At 45.5% G+C, this 24,168-nt stretch overlaps 1 protein-coding gene across 14 annotated transcripts in view; it reads left to right on the top strand.

Moving 5' to 3' along the window:
• Positions 1 to 24,168, top strand: part of DMD (dystrophin) — a 3,066,377-nt gene that overhangs the window by 1,046,013 nt on the left and 1,996,196 nt on the right. Inside the window, exon 1 of one of the 14 annotated variants that reach the window (XM_068268332.1) lies at positions 19,810 to 19,836. The exons of the other annotated variants lie outside the window; for them this stretch is intronic. Within the exon in view, the coding sequence (XP_068124433.1) occupies positions 19,834 to 19,836 (3 nt within the window). The 5' untranslated portion in view covers positions 19,810 to 19,833. Of the gene's footprint in view, positions 1 to 19,809; positions 19,837 to 24,168 lie in introns of those variants that run through there. 14 annotated transcript variants of the gene reach the window in all.

Below are 24,168 nucleotides of genomic sequence, written 5' to 3'. Positions count from 1 at the left end.
GTGTCACTGCCTCCACCTGCCAGGAAACTCACCATGGCCTCCCACCATGGCCACCCTCCCGGGGCCCACAGGGAGTGTTGCAGGCTTACCTGTCATGCTGGCACAACTCCTGACCTTTTCCTGTATCTGGCATTTTTTAAATTGCCACAGGAAGTGTTTGTACCACATGTCACCGCCACATGTAGTGACATCAGTATATGCAGCTGTGTCATGTGGTATAGGCATAGTGGGCAGCAATGGAGAAAAACAAAAAGCAAGATCAATTGTTTCAATGGATTAGGTTGGAAATTGATCAAAATGATCAATTAGGTGGCCACGATCTGCCACCAGATGGACCATCAGATAGATCCCTCTCTGATTAAATCTGATCCGAGAGGGATCTATTACCTGCCCACATACTGCAAACAGATTTCCAGTATATTTCAGCGTGATTTCTATTGGAAATCGTCCTAGTGTCACTGCCTCCACCTACCAAGACGCTCACCATGGCCACTCTCCTGGGGCCCATGTGGAGTGTCGCAGGCTCACCTGTCATGCTGGCACAACTTCTGACCTACTTCTGTTTCTGGCATTTTTTTAAATTGCCAAAAGCGGTGCTTGTGCCACATGACACCGCCACATTTCTTTTTTTTTTTTTTAACTTTCTATTTGTTGATTTTTGCAAGTAACAAAGAAACAGGTAACAATCTTGTCACACACAGGTACAATATTGTAAAAACAAACAAAACAGTGGACATACAGTTCAGCCTGTCATAGACCCTCGCTTACTCCCATCACCCACCCCCACATTTCAACCAAGATATTTTACAGCATGCCAGATCAATTGTTACAATGGATTAGGTTGGAAATGGATCAACACGACCAATCAGGTGGCCATTTTGTGGCATCGATCTCATCATTTTATTTGAATTGGCAGTATATTGATATTGAAAATAGAGTAATATATGGGAACCCTTAATGAGGAGATTCCAACTGAAAGATAAAATGGAATGGCCTAATGATTGCAAAGCTGGCTCAGAGAGCAGCTGGACAAAGAATACATTAAATACTCTTTGTTGTTGTTATCATTAATGTTTTAATATGTTGTATATGTAGCTTACTATGAGCATAATTTATTTCTTGTCATTTAGGCTAGTGTTGTTGGATAATAGCTGTTATATAACCTAATTAACTGTCCACTAAATTATCTTTTAGCACTCTGTTGTGTTTCTTTGGCCTACAGCTTACAATATTTCTTAATATTTTTCAGTTTTAAACTGCAAAACCTTCTATTTTGGAGAATGTCGTATCTTTCTTTAAATACACTTGTAATTAGTGATGAAGGACAGTTTTTTTTTCATTCCACCATATGCCAGTGTCCAAATAAAATAATTCAGCACACTTTTACTTTCCATTTCAGCCAGCTAAGTGTTCCCTTGCATCATTTCACAGTCTGACATCACGTACATATACCGTCATAAGCTAATGTAGGAAATCAATATTGTTGGAAATATTGTATCAACAACAGGATATTAATAAAAACAACAATATACACTCCCGTAAGTTCTAGATGACAATTTGGCAAAGAAATGCAGTATAAATAATCTTTATATTGTATAAAGCATGCTGTGCCTGTGACTGACATGCATCCCATTTCTTACACTAATCTTTAGTTATGTAGACATCCTACTTACTGTAGAAGACTCTTTGGGCCTGATGCACGAAGGGCCGGTAATTTTCTGTGCAATTTTTTTGGAGAGCATCACCCATTACACTATTAGCACCATGCGCACTACTGGGGTAATGTGTGTATTGCCATGGTAATGTGCATTATACTTCCTGTTACCATAGCAACATGCTTCCCTGGTGTTAGGACCAGTAAAATTGCCATGGGCTGCCTGCCCACAGCAAAATTACTGGCCTTTTGTGCATCAGGTCCTTTAGGTCTCATTTGTTTAATAACAATCACTAGCATTAAAGGGTACCTAACATCACACAGAGATGGGCCAAATATCAAATTTTGGGTTCGCGAATTGCGAATCTGAATCTCTGCAAAAGTTTGCGAATCTGTCGAATCTCCATAGATTTCAACGGGCAGGAAAATACACCTACAAAGACTGTTTTTGGCCTCAAAAGTGATGGAAAAGCTGTTTCAAGGGGCCTAACACATGCTGGAGGGGGGTCCATGGCAAAAGTCCCACCCAAAATTATGGAGTTGACACAGAGTTGTGTTATAATCGCTAAAGGGCAGAAATCACATTACATTCCTAAATTGGTGGAATAAAGTACTTTAAAGGGAACCTAAAATGAGAGGGATATGGATGTTTCCTTCTAAACAATACCAGTTGCTTGGCAGTCCTGCTGATCTCTTTGACTGCAGTAACGGCTGAATTACAGACCTGAAACAAGCATGCAGCTAATCCAGTCTGACTTCAGTCAGAGCACCTGATCTGCATGCTTGTTCAGGGGCTGTGGCTGAAAGCATTAGAGACACAGTATCAGCAGGAGAGTCAGGCAACTGGTATTATTTTAAAAGGAAAAATCCATATCCTTCTTAGTTTAGGATCCCTTTAAAGCATTCGGTGTGTGTACATGTCGATCAGGTAGTGTAAGGATTACGCCTGCTTCACACTGACAGACGAAATGCCGCATCTAACACTCTGCAAACAACCGCAAAGTCATTTAGTGATTACGTCAGGTGAGCATATCTTTGTTTTTACCACTTGACATCTCCAGGACATAAATGTTAGTCCTCTCGGCGGCAATCTTTGTGTAGTGGTGTGTAGTGGCCGCCGTGCTTTTGCGCACAATCCTGGGAGTGCAGGTGAGCACGGTTTTCCAGCCTCTATGGTCAGGCTGAGGTAGTTCAATGACAGTTAAGTGACCCCCAAAAAAACACTGATTCTGCACTGGGGCCTTATACAGGGGACAGTAGTAAATACTAGATGCCAGTAGTAGTGGTAAAGGATTATTGGGTTAGGGTGGGTGCACTACTAGGACCAGCAGAGCAGACCTGTCTCCAACAGCACTGAGGTTTTACACAGGAGCCAGTGGATACTAGATGCCAGTAGTGGTGGGAAGATGGGTTATGATTGGTGCACTACTAGGACCAGCAGACCTGTAGCCTATAGCACAGAGGTTTTACACCAGGGGTCAGTGGATACTAGATGCTAGTAGTAGTGTGAAGAATTACTAGGTTGTGATCGGTGTACTACAAGGACCAGCAGACCTGTCTCCTACAGCACCAAGGTTTTACACAGGGGCCAGTGGATACTAGATGCCAGTAGTGGTGTAAAGGATTATTGGGTTATGGTTGGTGCACTACTAGGACCAGCAGACCTGTCTCCACAGCTAACTTTTGCACTGGCAGTGGTCACAGAAGAGCAATACAATAGCAAGAAAAACAATGTATCAGCCTTGAGAAGGGCTTAGCTGTTCAGGACAATGTGGTAGGAGCAAGAATCTGCACTGAGGACACAGAACAGAGACCTAACGCTTTCTCTATGTGCAGCAGCTCCCTCCCTTCTCTCATTAACACTGCAGCCACAGAATAACCCTAAGATGGCTGCCGTCCTGGCGTTTTTACAGGGGGGTGGTGGGTGCAGGAGGGGGTGCTAGCTGATTGCCTGCCAAGTGTCTGCTGACTGTGAGGTAAGGGGCCAAAGTTTAGCTCAATGATGGTGTATAGGGGGTGAACCAAATCCACCATGTCAATAATTTCCAGTGAAAGTGCGCTCAATAGTGTAGTTATAATCACAACCCAAATTACAACAGCCCCCCGGCGCCTGAGCACCTATATACAGTCTCACCTGTGAAAAAAAACACAGCAAATATAGCAATATGTAACCCCAGCGTTAACTCCTCACGCTGTCAGTGCACTCAAAAGTCCACCTGAAATTAAATACAAAAAATAAAAATACAAAAAGTAACAAATAGAAAAATACTGTGTATTGGATCGCAGTCCTTTTTCACCAACATATAAGTGTACCAGTCTAGTATATCCACAGACACTGCGCTCTCAATAGATCCACCAATCTTCCAATTTTCTGTGCCTTTACACTCCCGATATAGACATGTGTGAAAAACAGAAACAAACAAACATAGTATGATTCTGTAAAATCAATGTATTCCACCACGTGAAATGAGTAGAGTTGGGCCGAACGGTTCGCCTGCGAACGGTTCCATGCGAACTTCAGTGGTTCGCGTTCGGGTCCCGCAGGCGAACTTTTGCGGAAGTTCGGTTCGCCCCATAATGCACCATGAGGGTCAACTTTGACCCTCTACATCACAGTCAGCAGGCCCAGTGTAGCCAATTAGGCTACACTAGCCCCTGGAGCCACTCCCCCCCTAATAAAAGGCAGGCAGCGGCAGCCATTACGCTCACTCGTGTGCCTGCGTTAGTGAGAGTAGGGCGAGCTGCTGCAGACTGTCTCTCATAGGGAAAGATTAGTTAGGCTTAGCTTGTTCCTGGCTGCATACCTGTTCTGTTCAGTGAGCACACCATACCTATTCTGTTCAGTGAGCCCACTGGATACCTGCATACCTGTTCAGTGAACCTGCCACTTCATACCTGTTCTGTGAACCCACCACTGCATACCTGTACTGTGAACCCACCACTGCATACCTGTTCAGTGAACCCACCACTGCATACCTGTTCAGTAAACCCACCACTGCATACCTGTTCAGTGAACCTGCCACTGCATACCTGTTCTGTGAACCCACCACTGCATACCTGTACTGTGAACACACCACTGCATACCTGTTCAGTGGACCCACCACTGCATACCTGTTCAGTGAACCTGCCACTGCATACCTGTTGTGTGAACCCACCACTGAATACCTGTACTGTGAACCCACCACTGCATACCTGTTCAGTGAACCCACCACTGCATACCTGTTCAGTGAACCTGCCACTGCATACCTGTTCTGTGAACCCACCACTGCATACCTGTTGTGTTCAGTGAACCCGCCACTGTATACCTGTTCAGTGAACCTGCCACTGCATACCTGTTCTGTGAACCCGCCACTGTATACCTGTTCTGTTCAGTGAACCTGCCACTACATACCTGTTCTGTTCAGTGAACCCGCCACTGTATACCTGTTCTGTTCAGTGAACCTGCCACTGCATACCTGTTCTGTGAACCCACCACTGCATACCTGTACTGTGAACCCACCACTGCACACCTGTTTAGTGAACCCACCACTGCATACCTGTTCAGTGAACCCACCACTGCATACCTGTTGTGTTCAGTGAACCCGCCACTGTATACCTGTTCAGTGAACCTGCCACTGCATACCTGTTCTGTGAACCTGCCACTGTATACCTGTTCTGTTCAGTGAATCCGCCATTGCATACCTGTTCTGTTCAGTGAACCCGCCACTGTATACCTGTTCTGTTCAGTGAACCTGCCACTGCATACCTGTTCTGTGAACCCACCACTGCATACCTGTACTGTGAACCCACCAATGCATACCTGTTCAGTGAACCCACCACTGCATACCTGTTCAGTGAACCTGCCACTGCATACCTGTTCTGTGAACCCACCACTGCATACCTGTTGTGTTCAGTGAACCCGCCACTGTATACCTGTTCAGTGAACCTGCCACTGCATACCTGTTCTGTGAACCCGCCACTGTATACCTGTTCTGTTCAGTGAACCCGCCACTGCATACCTGTTCTGTTCAGTGAACCCGCCACTGTATACCTGTTCTGTTCAGTGAACCCACCACTGCATACCTGTTCAGTGAACCTGCCACTGCATACCTGTACTGTTCAGTGAACCCGCCACTGCATACCTGTTCTGTTCAGTGAACCCGCCACTGTATTCCTGTTCAGTGAACCCGCCACTGCACTCTCGCCATGGTGCGCACCAGTCCAGCACGGCCGTCACTACACAAACAGCTGTTTGCGGTGCGTTACACGGTGAGTTTGGTGTGTCAGTGTGAAGCAGTACCTTAACCTATTTTGGTTCCTGGACGTAGTTTCTACGTCCAGGAACCATGCGCGCTACCGCGCGCCCCCGCGGCCGATCGTGCGCGTGCACGCGCACTCCCGGCCGCGGATTCGGTAGCCAAGGAATCAATGTATCGGGCTACGAAGCCCGATCATTGATTCCTCTCCCCCGCTGAAAAAGCGACAGCTTCTCTCGGAAGCTGAGCTTTTTCTGGCCGTCTTCTTCCTGATGCGTCACTCTAAGCGCGTGCTACGCTTAGAGTGTCGTCATGTAAACAAACTCATGGCCGCCATCTTGTGGCCAAAAAGTAATACTACACCTGAACAAAAAAAAAAAAAAACAGAATTAACACACATTTACATTATAAATCTATTGTTTACCTCCCACCCTCCCAAAAGTACCCTAATAAAATTTTTAGTATAAAAAAAAAAAAAAACATTACAATAAAAAAAAAAAAAACATGTAAATATTTACCTAAGGGTCTAAACTTTTTAAATATCAATGTAAAGATGAAATATTTCTATATTTTTTTTATTTTAAACTTGTATATAGTGATAGATGCAAAATGGAAAAAATGCACCTTTATTTCCAAATAAAATATTGTTGCCATACATTGTGATAGGGACATAATTTTAACGGTGTAATAACTGGGACATATGGACAAATACAATACGCGAGTTTTAATTATGGAGGCATGTATTATTTTAAAACTATAATGGCTGAAAACTGAGAAATAATGAATTTTTCCATTTTTTTCTTATTCTTCCTGTTAAAATGCATTTACAGTAAAGTGGCTCTAAGCAAAATGTACCCCCCAAAGAAAGCCTAATTGGTGGTGGAAAAAACAAGATATAGATCAGTGCATTGTGATAAGTAGTGATAAAGTTATAGGCTAATGAATGGGAGGTGAACATTTCTCACGTGAAAACGATGGAACCTGAATGGGTTAATTACACTACCTGATTGATGTATACACATGCAAGATGTTTTAAAGCACTTTAGGCCTGTCATTTAGCATTCAATGTGATTTCTGCCCTTAAAACGCTGCTTTGCGTCAAATCCAGATTTTTCCCGGAGACTTTTGGCATGTATCCCACTCCTTCACCTGGGGGTCCAGGTGTTAGACCCCTTGAAACATCTTTTCCATCACTTTTGTGGCCAGCATAATTTTTTTTTTTCAAAGTTCGCATCCCCTTTGAAGTCTATTGCGGTTTGCGAACTTTTACGCGAACCGAACCTTACGCGGAAGTTCGCGAACCTAAAATCGGAGGTTCGGCCCCACTCTAGAAATGAGATTGCGTGTGGTCCCAACACATTCAGGTATCACAGCTCCTCACCCTCCGTGCAAGCTGCCAAACCACAGACAGCTCATACGTTTATTCCCCGTGATTTAAAACAGAGCTTCCACCTTCCAACACACTGTACTGCATATACACCACCAAGACCTCCAGCCTCTCACCTTTCCTGTATGCTGCCAAGTTATAGGTCAGCCATTGCGCATAATCATTCCCAAACTCGCTTTCTCCTTCTTCATCTATGCCTCCACAATGGTAGTATCCATCAAACTTTTTCCTATTAACTAGAAAGGAGTCCTCCTAGCGTAAAACTGTTGCTTTAATAAAAAAGTTTAAAAAGGTTGCACTCACATATTTCCAAAGAGTTTAGCGCATATAAAATCCACAAGACGAGTCCTCAGTCCACGTCCTTAAGCTCCGCCCAACGCGTTTCGTATAAAATACTCATCAGGGGCCATTGACAATTGACCATTCCTAAATTTTTCCAGTGTGGACATACACAACAGTAATGGATGCATTGAAAGCAATAAAAACTCCTTTGCGCATAATTCTAAAGCAAAACAAAAAATGTATTCATAATTACGGTAAAATTGTTAAAAAATTCAAGTCCTCTTGCTTTATTCCCCTTTGTTTGGCAGTTTTCACTTACATTTCCTATATGCACCTGATACTTATTTTAAGAAGTAAAAAAAATGTTCATAGTTGTTCTTTGCTGTCTAGTAGGGCTAAGTGCTGGAGAGTGATTTATTTTGTATTGTTCATTTGTAGCTAATGTTCCCACTTTTTTTTTGCACTTTCCTCCTAAAGCGATTAAGTGGCTTGATATTTTCTCTCTTCCATCTCACCTTTCTCTGTTCTCTGTTCTTTTTATATGATAACTGTTGAAGAGAAACTGTTATCCAGAGCTTACTTAACCATCTGGCCTCTAGACCCTATAGTGTTCAACCTTATAACCTGTCAACACTAAAGTCATTCCCATCTTCCTTCCCATGTTTGTGTTCTAGGTGTCATCCTAACTTGGATGGACTATAATATTGATCTTTTATCAGGTCTGCACTGCCCTACCTAAACTGTCGTAACTGTACTCCATTTTCCCAGATTTTTTTAATTTTAAAATTACTTTTCGTTCTATCATTTCTGGCTTTCACTATCTCCAAGGGCAAATTGTAACGCACTAGATTTACTCTATTGAAATGTTAAGTACTCTCACAGCAACTTAAATTTATTTTTTTCTAGAGCAGTAGAATATTGTACTATTGTACTGTGTACCAGAATCCAATGGCATCTGTCTGCAGGATATTTTAGAAAGTAGCCTCAGCATTTACCCTTTCTCATCGTCACTCTCTTTCTGCTTGACTAAACAACGACAATCAACAATACATAACATTAGACAAATGCTCCCATTCATCTCATTACGTAATGTGGTAGATTCCTAGTGGTAAAACAACGAAGACAGACACTGGAAGCCATTCATCTGATTTGGCACTAACTAAATGTCCAAAAATAACAATCTATGTTCATAACCTTTTCAATATCTCGTAATGCCAAATGCTGTAAATAATACACTAAGGCCCCTTTAGACGGGTAGCTTACAGGCTGTGAAATAGCCCTCTTTCCGCTGCTCTCCTACGCAAGCCGGGCGCTTGCTAGTGCATGGTATAGATGACCCCCCCAATGGAATCCCATCTGAGCGGGGCCACAGCCGTGTTCTGATGCAACCTATCATGATCCTCTGCTGCTGAGTAATGTCACCTCATGTCAAGCCCTGACATGCATGGTGTTGCAACCACTGCCATTCAGCTGCATTTAAATTGCACCTGAATTGCACTCCTGCAGATGGCACGGTGAACTGCTCGGCAAGAGCGCAGGTGAGTCATCAGTCAAAGGCTCCCTGCGCACTGCAAATCCGATTTGCGATTTCGATTTGCGATTCCGATTTTCCCTGGATGCTATCAAAAGAAAAACACAGAAAAACGCAGCATGCAGAACCGATGAAAATGGGAATAGCATGTGAAAACTGATTAAAAATCGAAATCGCATGTAGTGTGCAAGAGGCATAAAAGAGATCTAACTAAGAGAGTCTTAATAACCACTTCAAAGAAATCTCTGCAACTGAATGGAAGCACAACTAGCAATTTTCAAAATGTATGCCACTGTTGCTATAGATTGTGCAACTAGTATTTTCAAGAACTTTAATTATTGACTTAAAGAAAGGTTGACAGATTGTTACAGTAACATGTATCAGTACTACACAAGCATTTTTGTTATGTAATGCTAATAAAAATCACTTTGACACCATGACACTTAAACACTTTATGAATAATGTAATAAAAATAACAATGTAGAGTAAGGAATAACACCACTATATACGGTAATGACTTCATATTCACTTATTCTGATGAGTTATTCATGATAATGACTTCATATTCACTTATTCTGATGCAGAATTTCTGTGCCCTTTGCGTTCAGAAAAACCTAGTGTTTTGTTAAACGCTTAACAAAAACCTTGTGAGTCAGCTGTGTCTTGTGAGGTGTACCAGTCACAATCTCAAAAAATATGTGTTTCCTTAATGGATATGCTGTTCATCCTCTCCCACTCATCATTAATTACTCTTCATGTTACATTAAATACTTTTTTGTGCGTGACCTAGCGTGTTAAAAGGGTAGGAGTTGTTAAATGTTGTGGAAAATCTTACAGAGCCTAAAGCTATTGAAGCACATGCATTTTGTTGTTGGTAATGTTAAACGTACACTTAGAAATGTGTTATTCTTTTTTAAATGTGTAAAAAAAAAAATCTAATGTAAATATTGTTTAAAATCCTTCTTTGTGCATATTTTTATAATATGGTCTTAATTGCAACAATAAATATCTATAGGGCTGTGGGTTTTGCAGGTAGTCATTGCTGCATTGCTGAAGGTAAGCCATATTTCATGGTTAGTTAATTTGTTCACCCTGCTGGATTTTTCCTTGTTAGTAAAAGTGAATGGGGGCTGTGGCATTACTCATACAGCTTTTATCTTTGATGCAACTATACCAAATAAATTGCCTAGTGAAAAGTCAATTACATGGCCCAGAGACCAGTGCACAAGGTTGACAGTTGACAGCAGAGTGGGAGTTTCTTCACTTGAAATTACCCACATTCTCTCTTAACCACTCCCAAAGAGCACAGGGAGGATGTGAAGAAGGTCAGCTCTGTGTTTAAAGGCAAATGTGGGCTTGTTCCCATTCCCAGCAGCATCCCTATGACCTTCCTCATGTGCGTGTTTTTTGGACCTAAGGAGGAGTTTGGACAGACTACAAACTGATATACAGTTGAAGATCTCCACGTACCCACCACCACAGTCAAGGCTCGATGTCGACGCCTCCCCCCCCCCTCGCACAGCACTAGCTATACTAGAGCCAATGCATCTTTAAGTATTCACCCCCCCCCCCCCCCCAGGGCTCTGAAGGATTCCCATTGGTCTGTCAATAGACCAATGGGGAGCCCTGGAGGTACGTTTAAAGGAGTCATCAGGGGGTCTTAAGAATAATAAGTGCTACTGACCTGGGGCTTTCTCTAGTCCCAAGCTGCAGCTCCACAGTTAGCTGTTTACCTGTGAAGCTTCCCGGTCCCCGGCGACCTGAAGGTCGGCCTGTACTGCACCTGTGCGAGCGGTGCTGTCACTCACCACCACGTGGACCGGAGCGTGCTGTGCAGGCACAGTAGTTCTGTGCATGTGCAGTAATAGTAGTTCTGTGCCTGCGCAGTACGCTCCGGTCCACGTGGCGGTGATTGACAGCGCTGCTCATGCAGGCGCAGTACAGGCGAACCCCCAGGTCGGCCTGACGTCATCGCCGGGGACCGGCAAGCTTCACAGGAAAATGGCTCACCATGGAGCTGCAGCGAGGGACATGCTGGGAGCTTGGGGCTGGGCAAAGCCCCGGGTAAGTAGCACTTATTGTTCTTAAAACCCCCTGATGACTCCTTTAAAGATGCTTTTGCTGAGCTATACTTAGAATAGCTAGAGCCGTGTCCCCATCCGACACTGGCGCTGCACCTCCCACTTTCCTCCCCAGCTGCCATTATATATCGCACTCACCCAAGCTACCACCTAGAGCACCCGCAGCGCACTGAGAACAGGACTGCACATTCTGGCTATCCCAGCCTGCATGGGGGACAAGGGGTTAAAGAAGATCGGGAATGGGGATCCTACATCATTTTTTATTTAACTTTTAAGCATCCAAATAATAGGTATAGTTGCCAGGGATCCTTATACTGCCATATTGTGGCTGTATAGCGATCCCTGAGCAAAGCATAGCCACAGTTCCACAGGGTTTCCAAGTGGTCATTACACAGCCAATAAGGTTAAAACATTATCGGTCATTAAACCGGATTTAAAAGTAAACTTTTTTCTTGTCGTAACTTTAAAAACAATTTTCTCAGAAACTACAAGGTCTTTTTTGAAATTGTTTCTCCTTGCACCCACTTTTCTCCTCAATATACCCTGCTCATTTAGGAATTCTGGCATGTATGGGGCTTTGCTATTACCTGCTTAAAGGAGTCACCAGCCAAACCAAGGCCCCCCGCTCTACTTACCTGGGGCTTCCTCCAGCACATTGCAGATGACACGTCCCACCCGCAGCTCCGCTCTCAGCCATTCAGCCCGGGGTCCCCACCGGGGAAGATGGCAACTTCCTCTAGTGCGTCTGCGCGAGTGCCGCTGTCAATCAACAAGACAATGGCCTCAATTCACTAAGCTTATCTCCTGCCTTTAACAATATTTCTAGAGTTCTCACCATGGTGATGAGGCATGTAGTATTCAGGAAACATTTTACCTCATGCAAACCTAAAGTTAACTCTTCTGTCTTTAAGTTAACGCTTCAATCCTTAAAATAACTCCAGAATTCTAAAGTTAAAGACAGGCTGTTAATTAACTGCGTGTGAAAATAACTACAGAGGAGGTATCTTAACTACAGAGGAGGTAACTTAAGGAATAAAGAGATAAAGTAACTCTCTCACTGTGTGGTGGTAAGTTTTCTCTTGTCTTATTATCGCCAGCATGATCTTAGTGAATTGAGGCCAATGTGAGGGTTACAGTACAGAAATTTTAGACTTATCAGTTAGGGTTAGATACTATAAAAGGCAACGACGGGTACGCCGGACCCTCCCGCTGGGTGGTCTTTTAGCCGACAGTAGCGCATGTGTACGTGCTGTCGGCGGACTGATAAGGCTGTTTCTGAACAATCCGCTCAGCGGATCGTTCAGAAACAGCCTTATCAGTCTGCCGACAGTGCTTTGGCTGAATGGCTGAGAGCGGAGCCGTCTTCCCCAGCGGGGACTCCGGGCTGAATGGCTGAAAGCGGAGCTGCGCACGTGGGACGTGTCATCTGCAATGTGCTGGAGGAAGCCCCGGGTAAGTAGAGCGAGGGGCCTTGGTTTGGCTGAATGGCTGAAAGCGGTGCTGCGGCATGGGGCGTGTCATCTGCAATATGCTGGAGGAAGCAGGGTATATTAACCTCCTTGCCGGTTATCCTGAACTCAGCTCGGGGTACCCTGTGCAGGAGGATTTCTCAGGCCCCACTGGGCCGATTTTCACAATTTTTTTTTATTGCACGCAGCTAGCACTTTGCTAGCTGCGTGCATATCTCGATCGCCGCCGTTCACCGCTGATTTGCTGCTACCCGCCGCGCCGCCCCTCCTCCAGACCCCTTGTGCAGCCTGGCCAATCAGTGCCAGGCAGCGCTGAGGGTTGGATCGAGATTCCCTATGACGTCCCGACATCCATAACGGGAAGCCGAGCAGGAAATCCCATTCTGAACGGGATTTCCTGCTTGCAAAGATCGCCGGCGACGATCGAAGTAGGTAGGGGGATGTCGCTTGTCAGCAGCTATCATGTAGCTAGCACTAGGCTAGCTACATGAATTTAAAAAAAAAAAAGTGCTGCGCCACCCCCTTGCCGACATAATTGGAACGGCAAGGTGGTTAAGGAGAGAAGTGGGTGCAAGTAGAAACAATTTCAAAGTAAAGGTTGCATCTGATGGAAAGTAAATGTTGCATCTGATAAGCCTATCTGTTTCTCAAAGCAGTCACCCTGAATTCCCATAACTTTGAGGGACCACTATGGCATACCTATGTAAATGGTGCACAATAAAAATAGTGTTAGGGATTGCCAGTAGTAGAATGTAAAAATTACTGATATTCAACTACTTAAATTCTATAGTAATTTATTGTTAATCTTTACTTTCTCATATCTATATTTTACTATGACTTAACCCTACTCTCACACAGAACCCTCCATCTACCTCTGCTTAACCATAAGGCTCCCTGCACACATAGTTACATAGTTACATAGTTACTTTGGTTGAAAAAAGACATACGTCCATCGAGTTCAACCAGTACAAAGTACAACTCCAGCCTGCTCCCTCACATATCCCTGTTGATCCAGAGGAAGGCGAAAAAACCCTTACAAGGTAAAAATTCCTTCCCGACTCCAGATGGCAATCAGATAAAATCCCTGGATCAACATCATTGGCATTACCTAGTAATTGTAGCCATGGATGTCACACTGCAAATCCGTTTTCCGTTTCCGATTCCGATTCCGATTTTCAATTCCGATTTTCTCTGAATACATTCAACAGAAAAACGGATCAAAAAAACGCAGCATGCAGTAAAGATTAAAAATCGGAATCGCATGCAGTGTGCAAGAGGCCTAAGACCCCACATGGTGCTGCCTAACCTTAAACACTCTCCACTGCTGCCTAACCTTAACCAAACCCTTGGTACCTTACCTTAACCACTCCCCCACCTAATCTCAACTACCTGTGCCTAAATGTATTCTCACTATGCTTAAAGTTAAAGCGGTATCGTCACCATAAAAATCAAATTTCAACAGCAACTGATCTGAGTGTATTAAGTGATAAAGATACTAATCCTGCATTCAAAACTTTCAAAACGTTTTTTGTTTTTGTGGGTTTCAGTAATTATGTTCAGGTCACTGGCCCTTTAAATCGCCGTCTGCCATCGCTAGTTGCACTCTGGGTTGTCATCTGATCGGTCAGAGCATACAAGGCAGTCCGTGCACAGCTTCCCAAAATCACATTTATTTTGCCATAATTTTTCGCCAGCAGGCAAGAAACATGTCACATTGCATAAGACATATACACAGTGGATCGATCTGACCTGAGTGGAGGACGGGTGCGGGAGGGTGACCAGGGGATGAGAGGACGGCGCAACAGCCGTTTCGCGCCGGTGTGGCGCTTGTTCACGTGTGTTTGTCCTAGGGCCTCATCTGATCTGTGATTTATTCCTCCTCTTCCCCCCTCCTTCAAAAATCCATTCCCACCCTCGCTCTCTCGTTCCTCCCCACCCACATCACTCCTCCTCTCTGAATGGCTGAAACTGCAGTGACGTCTTTACTAGCTGCCACTGTTTTCAGCCAGAGGAAAAAGGAGCTGTGTGAGCTGGAGATCTATCATTTCTGAATAGTGACTAGGGGAACACAAGTAGCTACATTCTGTACTGGGTTCATCAGCTCTTCAAAAGAGGGGGGGGGGAGGGTTGTCACTTCCTTTCGGCCTTCAGAACAATATAATTATATTACCGGCAATGGCTCTGCTCCGTAATTGTTATGTGAACTGTACCACAGGAGCAGAGGGGGGACACCAGGTCTGTTACTTTGATATATAGTAACAGATGAGGCTACAGCCTGTTCTCCCCCCTCCTGCCTAATGCACAGCTCCCCACTTCCCCCAACTGCAGAGCTGATAACACTGATACACTTCATTGTTCAAAGGAATGTATCTTCCCACCCTCCTCCCCTCTTCCTGACACTGTGAGGACAGCCAGATAGAAGGAGAGAGACATATGTAGGAACTGCAGGAGATGCTGCTGTATGAGAGGTGCTGTCACTGTGTATGCATGATGTCTATATGCAGAGGCGTTTCTAGGGTCCTTGGAGATCGGGGGCACCTGTGGGCACCAGGCGGGGAGGCTCAAAATGGGCGTGGCCATGAGGTGAGTGGGCGTGGCCATGGGTGGGGCCACATGTACATGAACTTAGCAGCGGTGTAAGCTACGGATAACGGGCCTGCGCATCGAAATATTGGACGGAGCCCCCTGTCCTTTATTTAGATAATTTACAATCAGTATAGGCATAGATCAAAGATGTATACGCACATACAATCTTGATTGGTCAATCACTGACCCCCAATTTTCCCACCCCCGTGCAGTAAGTGGGCCAACAGACAATGAATTTTATGAACAGAGCTAAAATTGGCTAATCAAAATTGTATGTGTGTACCAGGCTTTACAGCTAATACTGTACATACTGAAAGTAGCAGGGATCAGCATACAATACAGCTGGTTTACAATCAATAAAGACACAGAGTAACACCTTACACTGTACACACTGTAGGTAAATCAGCACACAGTGCAGGCACTAGAGAACAGCGTATACTGTACATACTGTAGGCAGCAGAATTCAGCACACTGCAGCTAGCGTGCCAAAAATATGAGGATCACGTTGTGCAGCGTGCTTATCGCGCCGCACCAAAAAATGGGTGGGCCATGGACCAGAATATAGGTGTGGTAACGGGTGGAGACAAATTTACATGAACCTAGCAATGGTGGGACATCAGATTAGGACAGTGGTGGCGAACCTTTTAGAGGCCGAGTGCTCAAACTGCAACCCAAAAGTCACTTATCTATCGCAAAGTGGCAACAGCAACTAAATACTGTACAAACGTTTTAACTCATACATGAACATTATGGAAAATCCAAGTTGAAAATAAACTGTGAAGATAAACAATTTTATCCATCCTACTCCTGAAAAATGTATTTAATTTTTTAGAACCTCCCAGTTTTATTTTCTGTTTTAAAACGCTAAAAAAGTAGGTTTAATGCTATTGTCTCATATGATAAGGATTCAGCTTTTCCCATAGTCTCGCAGTTAGCAATCATGTGACCCCCAACAAGACATATTCAGCAATCATGAGGCCCCCAACAAATCATGAGGCCCCCAACAAGACACATTCAGCAATCATGAGGCCTCCAACAAATCATGAGGCCCCCAACAACACAAATTCAGCAATCATGAGGCCCCCAACAAATCATGAGGCCCCCAACAAGACAAATTCAGCAATCATGAGGCCCCCAACAAATCATGAGGCCCCCAACAAGACAAATTCAGCAATCATGAGGCCTCCAACAAATCATGAGGCCCCCAACAAGACAAATTCAGCAATCTTGAGGCCCCCAACAAATCATAAGGCTCCCAACAAGACAAATTCAGCAGTCATGAGGCACATAAATAGACAGCATTTCACATAAATAGGCAGAATGCCCCCTTAATATGGTAGCCCCCCCAAGTTAGGTAGTGAGTGACAGGGACCCCCAGGTTAGCTAGTAAGTGACAGGCGCCTCTAGTTAGGTAGTGAGTGACAGAGACCCCGATAGTGAGTGCCAGGGAGCCCCTTTAGGCAGTGAGTGAGTGCCATGGAGCCCCTTTAGGCAGTGAGTGAGTGCCAGGGAGCCCCTTTAGGCAGTGAGTGAGTGACAGGGAGCCCCTTTAGGCAGTGAGTGAGTGACAGGGAGCCCCTTTAGGCAGTGAGTGAGTGCCAGGGAGGCCCTTTAGGCAGTGAGTGAGTGCCAGAGAGGCCCTTTAGGCAGTGAGTGAGTGCCAGGGAGCCCCTTTAGGCAGTGAGTGAGTGCCAGGGAGCCCCTTTAGGCAGTGAGTGAGTGCCAGGGAGCCCCTTTAGGCAGTGAGTGAGTGCCAGGGAGCCCCTTTAGGGAGTGAGTGAGTGCCAGGGAGCCCCTTTAGGCAGTGAGTGAGTGCCAGGGAGCCCCTTTAGGCAGTGAGTGAGTGCCAGGGAGCCCCTTTAGGCAGTGAGTGAGTGCCAGGGAGCCCCTTTAGGCAGTGAGTGAGTGCCAGGGAGCCCGTTTAGGCAGTGAGTGAGTGCCAGGGAGCCCCTTTAGGAAGTGAGTGAGTGCCAGGGAGCCCCTTTAGGAAGTGAGTGAGTGCCAGGGAGCCCCTTTAGGCAGTGAGTGAGTGCCAGGGAGCCCCTTTAGGGAGTGAGTGAGTGACAGGGAGGCCCTTTAGGGAGTGAGTGAGTGACAGGGAGCCCCTTTAGGCAGTGAGTGAGTGACAGGGAGGCCCTTTAGGGAGTGAGTGAGTGCCAGGGAGCCCCTTTAGGGAGTGAGTGAGTGCCAGGGAGCCCCTTTAGGAAGTGAGTGAGTGACAGGGAGGCCCTTTAGGGATTGAGTGAGTGACAGGGAGCCCCTTTAGGAAGTGAGTGAGTGCCAGGGAGCCCATTTAGGGAGTGAGTGACAGGGAGCCCCTTTAGGGAGTGAGTGAGTGACAGGGAGCCCCTTTAGGGAGTGAGTGCGTGCCAGGGAGCCCCTTTAGGGAGTGAGTGCGTGCCAGGGAGCCCCTTTAGGGAGTGAGTGAGTGACAGGGAGGCCCTTTAGGTAGTGAGTGAGTGACAGGGAGCCCGTTTAGGAAGTGAGTAAGTGCCAGGGAGCCCCTTTAGGAAATGAGTGCATGCCAGGGATCCCCTTTAGGGAGTGAGTGAGTGACAGGGAGGCCCTTTACGGAGTGAGTGAGTGAGTGAGTGAGTGACAGGGAGGCCCCCCCTCTAGCCGCCGCTGCCGCCGCTCCCCCCCTACCTCTCAGCAGTCCTCAGGATCAGCGGCGACCCAACCAGTTGTACGAGCGGGGCTCGACACACCCGCTCTATATGCGGAAGTGATGTCACTTCCGCATATCAGTGCGGGCGCTGGGTCCTAGCGCCCGCCCGATTAGTCGCCGGCTCGCCGCCTGATCCTGAGGTCTGAGACTGTCACTGACGCGGCGGCTGGAGGGAGCCGCTGAGTCTGACAGAGGGGGCGGCCGGGCAGAGATCCGTGGCACCCCAGGACAGATTGGGGGCACGTGCCCCCCAAAACAGGGCTAGCGACGCCCCTGTCTATATGTATGTGCCTGTGTCTGTTCTGTATATGCATGGAGTGTGCATCTGCGTGTGCATGGAGTGTGTGTGTGTGTGTGCATGGAGTATGTGTCTGTGTATGCATGGAGTGTGTGCCTGTGTCTGTGTATGCATGGAGTGTGTGCCTGTGTCTGTGTATGCATGGAGTGTGCGTCTGTGTCTGTATGCATAGAGTGTGCGCCTGTGTCTGTACTGTGTATGCATGGAGTGTGCGCCTGTGTCTGTACTGTGTATGCATGAAGTGTGTGCCTGTGTCTGTACTGTGTATGCATGGAGTGTGCACCTGTGTCTGTACTGTGTATGCATGGAGTGTGCGCCTGTGTCTGTGTATGCATGGAGTGTGCGCCTGTGTCTGTGTATGCATGGATTGTGCGCCTGTGTCTGTGCATGCATGGAGTGTGTGTCTGTGTATGCATGGAGTGTGTGCCTGTGTCTGTGTATGGATGGAGTGTGCGCCTGTGTCTGTGTATGCATGGAGTGTGCATCTGTATGCATGGAGTGTGCGCCTGTGTCTGTTCTGTGTATGCATGGAGTGTGCGCCTGTGTCTGTTCTGTGTATGCATGGAGTGTGCGCCTGTGTCTGTACTGTGTATGCATGGAGTGTGCACCTGTGTCTGTACTGTGTATGCATAGAGTGTGCGCCTGTGTCTGTACTGTGTATGCATGGAGTGTGCGCCTGTGTCTGTCAATGCATGGAGTGTGCGCCTTTGTATGCATGGAGTGTGCGCCTGTGTCTGTACTGTGTATGCATGGAGTGTGCGCCTGTGTCTGTACTGTGTATGCATGGAGTGTGCGCCTGTGTCTGTTCTGTGTATGCATGGAGTGTGCGCCTGTGTCTGTTCTGTGTATGCATGGAGTGTGTGCCTGTGTCTGTTCTGTGTATGCATGGAGTGTGCGTCTGCGTGTGTTCTGTGTCAGAAAGCTGAGAAGATGAGGAAATCACTCAGCCCCTGCAGCAGTTTCTGCCATCTTATCCATACAAATAAACCAGCTCTGCAGTCGCACAATGATGATGTATCTGATTGCACTTCCCACTAGTGAGCTGGCTGGGAGTGTCTGAGGGCTGGGGCTAGGGTGGGTAATGCATACTAAATCACACAGATAAGAAGTAACAGAGAATGGGCGGAAATTACATCAGCATAGGCTTCACTCAGGGATCCCAAGATGGCAGCTGCCTGAAACAGTTTTATTTTTATTATTATATAAAATTCTCAATGTGCACAGCACAATACATATGTTATGTATGTAGAGCAAGTATTTATCTACTTATATATGTGCTTTTTTTTTGAGACAGTATAGCTGGCAGCTCCTCTTTAAAGAGAACCTGAACTGAAAATAAAAAGTCAAAATAAATATGCTCTCCTGTGTCTCATTTGCCCACTATGTTCAATGGAATTCTCCGTCCTCCATTTTAAAAATGGCCATTACCCCATAATAGCTTCCTGGTCAGCACACTGTTAAACTGTAATATCACCCACTTCAGCCATAGGGAAACATGGACATCACTTTTCACATTCAGTTGTAACTGACAGCTGCTGATATATAACTGACAGCAATTGGTGTATTTCAGTTCTGACAAAATATTGTCAGAACCGGAAGGGATCACAGTGGGAAGAAAATAGAGACCTTCTGAGAGGAACTGATGGTGAGTTTAGTATGTAATATTCATTTGTAGCTACGTCATGTGTTTATTTTAAACACTTTTACTCACTTCAGGTTCCCTTTAAACTCCTAAACTACCCCACTGCGACAGCAGGCAGCAATAGTAAAAGCCACGATTAGTAGCAATAAACAATTATGGTGCATAATAAATAGCAGGCACCCTAAATATGGCAAAACCCGCTACTTATCTTGCACCATAATTACCGTTCATTGCTGCTTATCGCGGCCTTTACTATTGCCCCCTATGGCAACGGCATTTTTAGCGGCTCTGCTCCTTCGCCATTTTTACCAGACTCGCCTCTATGGCCCAGGCCTTCTTCTCTCTCTCTGAGTCCCTTTGGTCTGATGTGAGATTTTATGATTTCAGGTGCATGAAGGTGGATAGGAGAACCGTATTCATTTGTTATTTCATTAACAAATACCATTTACCTTGCCTTTCAGTACACGCTACTAGTGTAATCACTTGTTCCACTGCCAGTCAGTTCATAACAGGCAGAAATGCATTAATCCGGATATCAAGGACAGTGCAGTTTCTAGGCTAAAATGCACCCAGGGCGAGGGTGTAAAAATTGCGCCCCCCCCCCGCCCCCCGGAGCAAGGTATGAGTGCCCGCAGTATAGGTTAGCCAGGTCTAGTTTCACTTAGTATAGGTCCCCCCAGTATAGGTAGCCAAGAATAGGTACCCCGGTATAGGTGGCCAGGCATAGGTGAGCCAGTATAGTTGCCCCCGCTATAGGTTAGCCAGGTAGGTGCCTCCAGTATAGGTAGCCAGTATAGTTGCCTCCAGTATAGGTTAGATAGGCAGGCGCCCCCGGTATAAGTTAGATAGGTAGGTACCCCAGTACAGGTTAGCTAGGTGGGTGCCTCTAATATAGGTAGCCAGAATAGTTGCCCCCAGCATAGGTTAGATAGATAGGTAGGTGCCCCCAGTATAGGTCATTTAGGTAGGTGTCTCCAATAAAGGTAGCCAGTATAGTTGTCACCTGTATAGGCTAGCTAGGTAGGTAGGTGCCCCCAATACAGGTTAGATAAGTGCCCCCAGTATAGGTTAGATAAGTAGCTGCCCCCCCCAGTATAGGTTAGATAGGTAGCTGCCCCCCAGTATAGGTTAGATAGGTAGCTGCCCCTCAGTATACGTTAGATAGGTAGATGCCCCCCAGTATAGGTTAGATCAGGTAGCTGCCCCCCCTTCCAGTATAGGCTAGATTAGACAGGTGCCCCCCAGTATAGGTTAGATAGGTAGCTGCCCCCCAGCATAGGTTAGATTAGGTAGGTGCCCCCCAGTATAGGTTTGATAGGTAGCTGCCCCCCAGTGTAGGTTAGATCGGTAGCTGTCCCCCAGTGTAGGTTAGATAGGTAGCTGCCCCCCAGTGTAGGTTAGATTAGGTAGGTGCCCCCCAGTATAGGTTAGATAGGTAGTTGCCCCCCAGTGTAGGTTAGATTAGGTAAGTGCCCCCCAGTATAGGTTAGATAAGGTAGCTGTCCCCCAGCGTAGGTTAGATTAGGTAGGTGCCCCCCAGGATAGGTAGCTGCCCCCCAGTGTTGGTTAGATAGGTAGCTGCCCCCCAGTGTAGGTTAGATTAGGTAGGTGCCCCCCAGTATAGGTTAGATAGGTAGCTGCCCCCCAGTGTAGGTTAGATTAGGTAGGTGCCCCCCAGGATAGGTTAGATAGGTAGCTGCCCCCCAGCGTAGGTTAGATTAGGTAGGTGCCCCCCAGCGTAGGTTAGATTAGGTAGGTGCCCCCCAGGATAGGTTAGATAGGTAGCTGCCCCCCAGCGTAGGTTAGATTAGGTAGGTGCACCCCAGGATAGGTTAGATAGGTAGCTGTCCCCCATAATGGAGGGGGGAAGCACCGTAGCCATGGGGAGGGCAACCCGACCTCTCCCGGACCGCCCTCCGTGCTCCCCCCTCAGATGTATAGTGAGCAGTAGCAGCCAGGGAGGGAGCGCTGTATACAACATACCTCCCTGGCTCCAAGCGCTGCTCTCTCGTCGCCGGTCTTCTCCCATCTGCCTACACGCGTATACATACGCTGCTTCCGGCTAAACAGGAAGCAGCGTGTGTATAAGCGTGTATGCAGAGAGGAGAAGACCGGCGATGAGAGAGCAGCGCTTGGAGCCAGGGAGGTGAGTTGTATACAGCGCTCCCTCCCTGGCTGCTGCTGCTCACTATACATCTGAGGGGGGAGCACGGAGGGCAGCCCGGGAGAGGGAGGTAGAGGTTGGGTTGCCCTCCCCGCGGCTCCGGCTCCCCCCTCCATTATAGCGCCCCCCTCCCAACAGCGCCCCGGGCGGTGGCACGCCCCGCACGGGGCTAGAAACGGGCAGGATCAAGGAATCACTCTTTTAAGAATACATTTTACTAGAAGTCCATCTTACACTATCAGTAATGATAGAAAACGAATATGCCCAACCAGAAAGTAGAGATTAGCAGATACAAATTTACTTACACATTGTAAGAGGGTAGTGCTATAAAGAACAGATGTTTTAGATGTCTTATGTACAAATGCTGGATGTTTAAAAAGCATATACTTTAAAACTATATTATCCTGGACAATACTAAGAAAAAAAGTTTACCTTTTTGATCTTCTTTTGATCTTCACAATTTTAAATACAGACGCCTAGAAAAGTTTGCAGTCCCCAGCGGAGCACATTAGGCATGAAATGGTGCTCATCATTTTATTATTTTAAGCTATTCATCTGTCTACTACCTGCCCTGATGAGAATAAGACATATGGACACCATTAAAGGCATCATAAAGCTGTCCCACCTACCATTCCAAGGCACAGATTGCCAATTCCCAACTCCGTAAATAAGAAAAGACTCATAAATATACCAGTCTTCGTACTTGCACATCCATGCCAGAGAAAATGTCTGGAAACCAAAAAGTCCATTTTGGCTTATAGTATTCAATGCTAAGTGTTTGGCGGTGCATGGACAATATGACCATTATTGTTTTATCCGAAAATGGAGTATATAAAAAAGAAAAATATGCTTTGAATAATAACAGTAAATGGATATAATGTGTCCAGCTGTACAGTGAAATAAGTTATTAGCGGTTATGAGAGTAGTAACTGTGGAAGGTAGTGAAGGTTGCTCATGCAACAGGCCCATTAGTATGTCTAATACTGCCGAATATGTAGAACAGGCTTAAACTTCATTTATTTAAAGGAGCAGGAGATTTCTCTTCACTCTTTTAATACCTTTTTTTGTTGGTACTCGAACCTGATATGATCAGCTTTAAATCGGTATAAAACCCTGACACAATATTCAATAAAAAACATGTTTTCCTGCCTTTTATATGCCATACGGTTATCATATTTGCTTTTGTGCATAAGTGTTATTATTCATTTAGAAATGATACGTTCCCAAAGTACACTTTTTTTTTTGCTCTGAAAGCTGGCTTTGCATTTTATTCATAACTGCTTAAAGGTGCCCATACACTCATCAGATTGGCAGCAGATAGATAAGAAATGCATCTGATGATCTATCTGATGCGTTTTTAGAACATTTTTTACCAGGATAGAATTCCAATAGATTTCAGTTTGAAATCTATTGAAATTCGATCTGATGGCATTTTTTTGCCATCAGATTTCCATTAAGGCCAATGCAAACTGATAAGCAATCTCATCAGATCGACTTAAATTTTCCACCCAGCCAGTTCGATGGAAATCCATCGAAATCGATCGAAATCGGCCATCGATCGGTCGATTGACCAACCGATTTGCAAACGATCAATCGATCGATCGATCGGGATCGATCGGTCGGCCAGAAAATCGGCTGAGTGTATGGGCCCCTTTACTCATCTGCTAACATAAGCAGACATGCTTTCTGATGCTTTCTGATTGTCTCACTGTCTTCAGGAGAGTTTGCAGTGTCAGAGAAGGGTTTGTTTACCTTTCTCACTTGATACAATTAAACACAAGATAACATTATCTCTTGTTCCGATTTGTCCAGTTCTCCCTGCAGGGGATCTTCGAAGGTCTGTGTTTAACCCTTTGAATTCTGTTCTAGTAAAAAAACAAAAAAAAAAACAAAGAAGGAATGATGGGTTTCATTCCACTTTAATGTCGTGTAGCCTTTATTGAGATCTTAAGACTATTATGGGGAACGTTATTATAAATAGCTTTTGACAATAAATAAATAAATACATAATTGATACAAAATAATCAAAGAAAAAAGTTCATTTTCAATGTAACATTGATTAAAAAAACAGAAGAAGAGGAAGAAGAAGAAGAAGAAATGTCATCTGATTCTTAGTCCTGACAGATCTTCTGTTTAATGTAAGAGTAGCTTTCCAAAATCTGGCTGCAAAT

Source organism: Hyperolius riggenbachi, chromosome 2, assembly GCF_040937935.1.
Source record: "Hyperolius riggenbachi isolate aHypRig1 chromosome 2, aHypRig1.pri, whole genome shotgun sequence".
Taxonomy (NCBI): domain Eukaryota; kingdom Metazoa; phylum Chordata; class Amphibia; order Anura; family Hyperoliidae; genus Hyperolius; species Hyperolius riggenbachi.
This window is presented reverse-complemented; position numbering and strand designations above follow the sequence as displayed.